This window comes from Hibiscus syriacus, unplaced genomic scaffold, assembly GCF_006381635.1.
Source record: "Hibiscus syriacus cultivar Baekdansim isolate YM2019G1 unplaced genomic scaffold, ASM638163v2 tig00110797_pilon, whole genome shotgun sequence".
In the NCBI taxonomy this organism is placed as follows: domain Eukaryota; kingdom Viridiplantae; phylum Streptophyta; class Magnoliopsida; order Malvales; family Malvaceae; genus Hibiscus; species Hibiscus syriacus.
The window spans coordinates 1-10,271 of NW_024062867.1; the positions used below are offsets into that span (position 1 = coordinate 1).

The 10,271-nt window shown below is 38.1% G+C and overlaps 1 protein-coding gene and 1 long non-coding RNA gene across 2 annotated transcripts; both read left to right on the top strand.

Moving 5' to 3' along the window:
• The first annotated feature begins 4,225 nt into the window (after positions 1–4,225).
• LOC120141372 lies at positions 4,226–4,797 on the top strand. Its single transcript, XR_005517767.1, has 3 exons — positions 4,226–4,367; positions 4,495–4,548; positions 4,754–4,797. It is a non-coding gene; the product is annotated as an uncharacterized LOC120141372 (long non-coding RNA).
• A 548-nt stretch (positions 4,798–5,345) lies between these two features.
• Positions 5,346–6,470, top strand: LOC120141374 (ATP-dependent 6-phosphofructokinase 7-like). Its single transcript, XM_039156272.1, has 2 exons — positions 5,346–5,489; positions 6,008–6,470. Exons 1-2 carry the CDS (start codon positions 5,346–5,348, stop codon positions 6,254–6,256), a joined length of 393 nt encoding a protein of 130 aa, XP_039012203.1. The 3' UTR covers positions 6,257–6,470.
• Positions 6,471–10,271: the final 3,801 nt, after the last annotated feature.

The window sequence follows — 10,271 nt, forward strand, 5'->3', positions numbered from 1 at the left end:
CCTTGTTCCTGGGTCAAGTTTGCCAATCGACCAGCATATCGCCTCAGTCCCAAGGAGGCCGAAGAGTTGCAGCGACAGGTGGAAGAGTGTTGGAGAGGGGCTATATCTGAGAGAGTATGAGCCCATGTGCAGTCCCTGCTCTGTTAGTGCCAAAGAAAGATGGTCTTGGCGTATGTGTGTTGACGCCGAGCGATCAAATAATTACAGTGAAGTACGGTTTCCATTCCCCGTCTAGATGATATGTTGGATCAGCTATTGGTTCTAAGATCTTCTCAAAATTGACTTAAGAGCGATTACCACCAAATCAGAATAAGGCCTGGAGATGAGTGGAAGACGGCGTTTAAAACGCCACAAGGGTTGTATGAGTGGATGGTCATGCCTTTTGGTGTTATCCAATGCGCCCAGTACATTCATGAGATTTATGCATCAGGTCTTGCGGCTTTATGGGGAAATTGTTGTAGTTTACTTCGATGATATCCTCGTTTATAGTCCGCATGGACTTCACACTTCGATCACCTCCGTGCTGTTTTGAGATGCTGAAAACGGAGTGCTTGTTTGTCAATCAAAAGAAGTGTTCTTTTCTTCACTACTTCTGTGACTTTTCTTGGTTTTGTTGTGTTACTGATGGTGTTCATGCAGATCAGTCAAAGATAGATGCAGTCTTGGAGTGGCCCAGACCAAGAACCTTACATGACATCCGAAGTTTCCATGGCTTGGCGTCTTTTTACCGTCGATTCATTATAAATTTCAGTACTCTGATCGCCCCTATCACAGAGTGCCTCAAGGGGCGTGATTTCCAGTGGTCTGAGGAGGCAGAGGCCAGTTTTCAACTGGTCAAGCAGAAGATGACCGAGGCTCCAATTTGGCACTTCCAGATTTTGACAAAGTGTTCGAGGTAAATTGTGATGCATCTGGCGTTGGCATTGGTGGTGTTCTGAGTCAGGCAGGTCGTCCGGTGCTTTTTTCAGTGAGAAGCTATCGGGATCAAAGAAAAATTATTCCACTTATGATCTGGAGTTCTATGCCATAGTTCAGTCCCTGAAGCATTGGCGTCACTACCTAGTACATAAGGAGTTTATTCTGTTTACCGATCATGAGGCCTTGAAGTACATCAATGGCCAACACAAGCTGAGTAGACGTCATGCCAAGTGGGTAGCATACTTGCAAGAATTCACTTTTACGCTGAGGCACCAAGCAGGGAGTTTGAACCGCGTCGCAGATGCCCTGAGCCGTCGTACCTTACTTCTCACCACCATGAGTACTAAAGTTGCAGGATTTGAGACGTTCACAGATATGTATGCAGCTGATCCTTCCTTTGGAAGGATATTTCAGGAGGTAACTGAGGGTCACCGTCATGATTTGTTTTGCATAATGGGTATCTGTTTCGTGGATTACAATTGTGCATTCCAGATTGTTCATTGAGGCAGCAAATTATAAGTGAACTCCCTGAGATAAGACATTGGCCCTTATCTCTTCTGAATTTTATTGGCCCAAGTTGACTAGTGATGTGGCCCATTATGTAGACCGTTGTTATGTGTGCCAGCGGTCTAAGGGAGTTCTCACCAATGCGGGATTGTACACTCCCTTACCTGTTCCTGAAGCTCCTTGGTTCGATGTCAGCATGGATTTTGTACTAGGCTTACCCCGCACCCAAAGGGCCTCTGATTCTATCTTTGTTGTGGTTGACAGGTTTTCCAAGATGACTCATTTTGTAGCTTGCAGAAAGACTATGGATGCTGACCGGATTGCCCATCTCTATTTCAAGGAGATTGTGCGTTTACATGGTGTTCCTCGATCAATCACTTCAGATCGTGATACTAAGTTCATCAGTCATTTCTGGAAGAACCTGTGGGGGAAACTGGGAACACAGTTGAATTTCAGTAGCGCCTACCACCCCCAGACGGATGGCCAGACTGAGGTGGTGAACCAAAGTTTGGGAACCTTTAAGGTGTTTGGCAGGAACGAAGCCGAAGCAGTGGGATTTGGCATTGCCTCAGGCAGAATTTGCCTACAACATATCAAAAACAGAACCACAGGTTTAAGCCCATTTGAGATTGTCTATGGTCAGAACCCATCAGGGTGTTGGACTTAGCCCCTATTCCACGTATAGGACGTTTCAGTCCTAAAGCAGATGAGATGGAAAAGTATCTTCGGGGTATCCATGAGCAGGTGAAACAGACCATTCATGAGAGCAATACCAAGTACAAGACTCGGGTCGACAATCATCGTCGTCAGGTACTTTTTGATGTTGGTGATTTTGTTTGGGCTGTATTAACTCGTGATCGTTTTCCTGTTGGTGAGTATAATAAGCTTAAAGATCGGAAGATGGACCTTGTGAGGTCGTGCAGAAGATCAATGATAATGCTTACAGGTTGCGACATCCCAGTCACTTGAAGACTTCTGATGTCTTTAATGTGAAGCACCTGAGTCATTGTTTTGTGGATCCTGATGACACTACTCTGAACTCGAGGACGAGTTCTTTCCAACCCGGGGTGACTGATGCAGGGGGATCCGAGACAGATGATGCTGAGCTGTCAGATTGCACGTTGATGGCACTGAGATACCATGAGTTGGCAGATCAGCGCAAAGGCGGGAATTGATTGTGACATGTTCCTCATTGGGTCGTTTTGAGTATGTTTCAGTCTTTTGGCCATAACTTTGGCTACAGGTGTCAGAATCGCGCATAAGACCCCAATCCGGAAAGCTCTTTTCGACGCGCACGCTCTCCACACCATGTGGCCTTTTTCAACCTCAAATTCTACCGTTTTCCCCTCCGAATCACTAGATTTGGTTATTTTTTACTATTTATGGTAATATTTCGATTGTTAATTAGAAAGTCAATTTAAATCCGATTTAGGCTGGATTTTTGGGAGATTGCTTATTTTATTTCGAATTTCAATTTAGAGTGATTTTCGGGATTTTGCTATTTTTGGCAAAATTCGAATAAAGAAATTTTTTTGCTATAACAGTCCGACTTGTGGACTGCTTTTTGGATTGTTTTGATTTTATACTATTTTATTAAACCCTATAGACTTTTTTCCTCTGGTTTTTGGGCGAATTTTCTCTTGTGAATCGTCTGTCGGAGCTAGCCTACAGGATAATCACTATTCTGTCTGGCGTCAGATAACTAGCTGCAACATTATTCATTGACCATTCTACATAGTTTGAACTGCTGTGATACTTACCAAAATATAGCGACCTTAGTAATTCTACGAGAAATGTTAAATTGTGCTTACTGGCACTGATTTTCTTTAAATTCGTGAAGGCAATACGTTATATTCGAAAATAGTCTTCCTCAAATAGTATACTAAGTATTCTTAGACAGCACCAATAGGCTAGGGACACCCATTATCAGAACGCACAATTGTAATCAATTTTCCTTTTTCCTTATATTTGGCTGTAGATAATGGCAATTGGTGATGGGGAAAATGACATGGAAATGCTCGAGTTAGCATCTCTAGGAGTTGCTCTCACCAATGGATCGGAGAAAACGAAAGCCGTGGCCGATGTAATCGGTGTTAGCAATGATGTAGACGGTGTAGCTGATGCTATCTACCAGTACGCCTTCTGACGAACCCAACTTCACTCTTAAGACAATACAACAATAGCCTGCAATTTTAGGCACTGTAGGGTATTTTCCCCCTTCAAACGGAACAATTAAATTGACGTGGCATAATCGGGGTGAGAATTTGTCCACTTTACCCAATAATTGTTCTTCCCCATACGGTTATCGTATGGTTGCTTTCTTAATAATACATTCCACCATCTTTATTCTCCATAAACATGTAATTAAACAATGTAAGTCGAACTAAACTCCATGAAAGAACTGAACTTAGTTTCAAGTTAAAGGATGAAAGAAATATAACCTCATGGCTGTAAACAGAAACCTAAAACATCATTTGTTTACTCTTAAAACAGCTTTATTTGGGGGGGGGGGGAATGGCGGCATCATTGCCATAAAACAGCTTAGCAGCTTTAAACTATAGTGACCCTTGGAACCTTTGCCACTACCTTTGATGCTGACATTCAAACATTTTTGTCCAACTGAGCTCGAGAATATAGGGACACCTATGGTGTCCGAAAAGTTATTGGAATAGATGTAAGTAACCCTATGGTTTAATACTATTCGATTACTTGGTTTATGATCTGTATGAGAAACACCATCACTCGGTGACTTTATCTTCAACATATACTTGGGACACCTTTAGGGAGGATATAGGGGTTTTTATGCAAAGAACACAATCACCTTTACGCCCAAGTTTGTCAACGATATCCAAAAACGCGGTGGTACAATCCTTGGGACATCAAGAGGGGGTCATGTCAAATCCAAGATTGTTGACAGCATTCAGGATCGTGGAATCAATCAGGTACATTGAGGTGCATGGGTAGAGTTTCTGTCTGAGCCTCCTCTCTGTTTGTTTGAATTTATTCATCAAATTCTTTTTCAAATGGCTGCTACTGCATAGCTTCTAATTGTCTCAGTTAGCGCTTCAGGTTTATATAATTGGAGGTGACGGGACGCAAAGAGGAGCAGCAGTAATTTTTTAGGTATTAGCATTTGGCCATTTCTTATTTCTTCCAAGTGTCAAATAAGAAATATGTTGCATAGTGGTTGATGAATATGACCAAGAGTTAGTGAGGATGAATCTACAAAGTATTGCCACAATCCCTCTAAGCAATTATTGGCATTAATTTGACTACCAAACGATGCAACTAATTGATATTCACTACTTATGTTTAATGATCTTGTTAGGAAATTAGGCGACGTGGCCTCAAAGTAGCTGTTGCTGGAATTCCGAAAACTATTGACAATGATATTCCGGTCTATTATCAAAGAGTTAGTGAGGATGAATCTACAAAGTATTGCCACAATCCCTCTAAGTAATTCTTATTTCTTCCAAGTGTCAAATAAGAAATATGCTGCATAGTGGACTTTATGAATATATCAAAAAACGACTCAAAGAAAACGGACATACGGTTATTGTTATAGCTGAAGGAGCAGGACAGGATCTTCTTTCAGAGAGCTTGCAGTCCTTGAACCAGCAAGATGCTTCTGGAAACAAGCTTCTTCAAGATGTCGGGTTGTGGATCTCTCACGGGATAAAGGTATAAACTTCAATTAATACATGGCTACTGACTAGATGTCTATTTAACATCTACACTGAAATCTTTAACCGTCTATTATCACTTTGTGTAGGACCATTTTGCGAAAATGATGCCCATTAATCTTAAATATATATGTTAATATCTCATTCGCTCTTTATTTACTTCGTCCCTACCAAATTCAAATTTCTAGTAATGTGCATAATATTTGACATCAAAACTTTTGCTTTCAGATCCTACACATGATCCGGGCTATTCCTAGCATTGCTTCTGATAATGTCTACTGCACCCTACTTGCTCATAGTGCTGTACATGGAGCAATGGCTGGGTATACAGGCTTCACTGTCGGTCCTGTCAATGGCAGACATGCTTACATTCCATTTAATGTATGTTCAACGACACCCTTTCATAACTTCTCTGTTAGTAAACACCGTTAAGAGTTATTGTCCAAGTGTCCGCTGAACACATCGACTGGGATCGCAACTCCAATTTCTGTTTGTTACTGGCGTTGCTTTGAGACAGAAACCTAACACAAGTTAAATACAAGAATGGGAAAGAAAGAACTGTTGTAGGTTGCATGGTAGACCTATCAATTTTGACACAATCCCGAAAACTCGATCAGAATTTGAACCAGCTCGATTTGATCATAAATGTCAATCTAGATTGGCCTGACGCCCTGACCTAAAACCAACCCAGTCCACCCAATAGACACGGTTCCAGTTGCATGGAAGTAGCATATATATGTATATATATAGGTTTAGTCATTGGGTAGATAGCTGCATTTTGTCTCCCACCAATATACAAACACTTCCCTGACTGAATTTATGAGAATCAAAAGATGTTTTTCTCATGGGTAAAAAAAAAAGCTTACAGTTAATATCTTCGTTGTTACTTTTACATGCAGCGCATCACTGAGAAACAGAACAAGGTCGTCATTACCGATAGGATGTGGGCGAGACTGCTCTCTTCTACCAACCAGCCTAGCTTCCTGAACCCCCGAAATATTGCCAAATCCAAGCAAGAGAAACAACCAACAACTGACATTTTGGATAGCGAAATGGAAAAGACAGAACATCAGGGACGGAAGACAATCCTTGTGTGTCAGCAAATGGCTTGTTGGATGTGGACAATTGCAAAGACGGAATATCGGTGACCGAAGACAATCCTTGTATGCCATGAAAGTTCCCTCTCCCATCTTTTTTGGTCAGTCAAATTTTCCATCACTTAAAGAGATAGCACTCTTAACTCTATTATCCTTAAATAATCAAGAAAATAGTAACTCAGTCCCTCAATTTCTGTTGTTGTATGAATTACTTGGTAGTTTGAAATTTTTGGTGGTGGTGCTTTGACTTTGAGAAGTTCATAGTTTGCTTACACGGGTCTGGAAATGTGTGATCTGCCTACATTACATTTTTCTTTCTTTTTAGTTATTAAATTTTGTTATACTTGTTAACCGGTCGTATTGAGCTGGGTCGGATTAATTTAAATTTAGGTAAAAGGGTAACTTTTGCCCCTGTAGTAGACTTAACTTATCACTCTTGCCCCTATCGTATTTTCGCATCAATTTAGCCATCAAAGTTATTTAATTGCATCATTTTATACCCTACTCTTAACTTAAAACTCTAAATTATAAGTTAGGGTTTATGGTTTAGAGATTATAAGGTTATGGTTTAAAGTTTATAATTTAGGGTTTTAAGTTAGGGATAAGGTCTAGAATGATGCAATTGAGTAACTTAAAGGGCTAAATTAATACACAAATATGATAGGGACAAGAGCGATAGTCAGTTTTGGGTGAAGTTCAATTTTAGGTTTGAGGTTCATGGTTTTTTTTGGCCAGGTCAGTATAAATTTTGATCGATTCGAATTTTTGTCCGTTTGAGTTTTGTCATTTGTGTTATTTGTTTTACTTAGTTCAAGTTATTTTGAGTTCTTGACTTCTCAAGATCAAATTAGATTGTGTCAGATTTAAATTGAGTTAATTTTCTAATAATATTGTAGACACCCGTTTTTGTCCGGGTTTTTTTTATCGTTATTTTATTATTATTATTATTATTATCGTCATCTTATTATTTTATTATTATTTATTATTACATATTTTTTTTTTTGCAGGCCAAAGCCCAATACAACAAGGCCCAACCAAGGCCCAACCAAGGCCCAAACACGAGCCCAAGTAATTAGGGTTTTAAACCCTAAACCTATCATCATTCAGCCGCCGCCGCCGCTTCTGTTGGACTTCCAGCCGCGCCGCCGTCACTTTTCCGGCCCACTCCGATGGTCCAGCCGCCGTTCCCGCGCCACCATCGTCATCTACAGTGAAAAATCAATCAAACATCAACCCCATCAGTGACTAAATCAACCAAAAACCAAACCCCAAATTAAAATACCAATAAATCCCTAAATATTCGGGATTTATATCTTACAAAATCAGAGAAGGACATGGGCTATTCTAGACATCATCATCTCACCAAATGAAGCAAAATCGGCCATAAATCAAGCATATATCAGAAAAAAGGGGGGGGTCATTCGGTTGGTAAAAAAAACAGAAAGAAGAACAAGAGAGGATTCGGTGATAACCAAAAAAAAAAATAGAGAGCATTCGGGAAAAAAAAATAACATAGAGAGAAGAAAAAAGTCTTACCCTTGTAGATCTATCCCTTGTCAATCTCACCAGAGCTTGAAAAACCCTGAATCGAAGGTAAAACGTTCTTTTTTTTCTTGAATCTAGGTTTGGATTAAAAGGGGTTCTCGGTTTTTTTTGGGTGAAGGGTTGGGTTTTCAAAGGAGATGAGGAAGAAAGAGGATTGAGGGTCGGTTTGCTCCCCATGGCCACCGATACGGTGGCCGGGGAGCCTCTGTTTGGTTGTTGCGGCGAGGGAGAAGGGAGAGTAGAGAAAGGGAAAGGAAAGGAGGCTGAGAGAGGGGTTTGAAAATGATTTAGGGTTCGGTTGATAACCCTAAAATGGGATTATATCCCAGTTTCAAAAACGACGCCGTTTAGAGGGGTCAAGGGGTTTCCGTATTTTCATATTAAGGGGTAAACCACACTTTTGGTCCCTGATCCTTTGTAACCGTGTTATTTAGCCATGGAATGAAGTTTACATTATTTCAATTTGAGCCTTTATCTTTTCACTTTTATATTTTAGTCACTATCCTAGGTTATATCATTTTTTGTTTATATTGGTTCTGGTTCCATTATTTTTAAATGTTACATCTTAGCCACTGATTTAATATTTCATGCATGTTTCTTTGATATTCAAATTTGGCCCATGAATTTATGATTATTCATTTTAGTCACTGTTTATTATTTTATTTAATTACTGATCGGCCCTTTATGTTTCTGTTGATATTTTAATTTGGCCTTAATATTTATGCATGTTACATTTTGGTCACTCTTACAGTTTATGTATTTTGTATTTTGTATACCATGTTCGTATAGTTTATATTTTGGTCACTAGATCTTCTGTTGCTAATTTTATAAATTTGTACATTGTATTCTGCAGTTATATATATTTTATTTAGTCCTATTATTAAATGTAATGTTATTATAGTCATACTTGACTTTGGTCCCAATGTTTGTAATAATTTCATTTTAGTTCTCTATATTATTTTGGGTTATCTTCATTTTGATACATGTATTATTTAATATTTGTAATTCGGACTTTGGTTTTTACTGTTTAGTCCCATTAGTTTTATTTCTTTATTTTGGTCCCTAAATTCTTTTTTCTTCTGTTTTTAACCTATTCAGTTTCTGTATTTGCTATTTACTCCCTTAAATTCTTGTATTTACTATTCAGTACATCAAGTTTCTGTTTTCTTCCTTTTGATCCTTGTAATTACAAATATTTACCTTTTGATAATATTATCTTGGTTTATAATATTTTTTTTATTTTATTTTAGTCATTTATGTATGATTTTATTGCACTTATTATTTGGTTGTTTGTAGTATGTAAATGATGTTTTTTAGTAATGTAAATATTTTATTTTGTATTTCCAATTACATTTATTTTCATTATATTTTTATCTATATATGAAATATTCGACTATATTTTCAAGAACACGTATGCATAGAATGGGCGTGGAAAGTACCACTTGGTCGAAGTGGTACGATCCGATACGGCATTTTAACGACATAGGAACTTGCAACAAGTCGATTATATTTTACTAATTAATTTATTTTAATAATGTAATGTGTGTTTTTTAATATTTATTTCATTTTTATTTGAATGCAAACGTAAATTTCATTTTTATTCGATTCGCATTTTATCAAGAGGGAAATATTCTTTATGGATAAGAAATAGTCGAGTTAACTTTCCCGATGGAGGATTACTAATTTCGATATTTCTTTTCGAGTTAAAGAATTTTCTGTAAATAATTAACTCGAAGCAAATTGATTAAATTTCAATAAATGGATCGTAATTTAACTTTATATTCGATTTATAATTTCCATCATCACGACGATATGTAAGCGATACAGTACCAATTTTGGACGCTGTGGGGGTGCTAATCCTTCCCCACATGTAACCGACTCCCGAACCCATCAAATCGATTTTCTGGTAAACGTAGACCACTTTTGTCTTTAAAAATGATTTTTCTTAAAATTATTTTGAAAGACGTTTTTAGGTATTCGACCTGCCTAATCTAAAGGTCGATGGCGACTCTTTTCAAATTTATTCAAATCAATTCAAGATCACCCATTTTTTTAAAAAAATAAAGTCGTAATCGTTTTTAAAATAATATTTAATTGTTTCACAAAAAAATGGTTATGACAGCTTGGCGACTCTGCTGGGGACTCTTTTTTTGAGAGTCAGGCTGTATGTCGTTTACATATTGTCATCTTGATGGAAATTATGATTTCTAATTTTTAGTTAATTTATGATCCATTTATTGAAGTTTTTAATTGCTTCATTTTTAATTATCATACTAACATTTTATCTTTTTGCTTTCAGTTCTGTCCAAGTTTTTGTCGAGTTTTTTTCTTTTTCATTTTGAGTCAAAGGTAGGTATGTTCCTCCTCACACACATCACATACATGTGCATAACATAAGCTCCAGACACGAGCTTTGATCCAAACTAGTTGGGGTGAATGCTTTACTCTCGTAAGAATTTATTCTTCGTATGAGTTTTAGCAAATAACTCGTGGGATACATACCTTATACCTTCGTAGGGAT

Coding starts and splice junctions, on each gene's coding strand:
- LOC120141374 (XM_039156272.1), top strand. CDS start 5,346: ATGATCCGGGCTATTCCTAGCATTGCTTCTGATAATGTCTACTGCACC. Junction 5,490..6,007: donor ATGCTTACATTCCATTTAAT/GTATGTTCAACG, acceptor TTTTACATGCAG/CGCATCACTGAGAAACAGAA.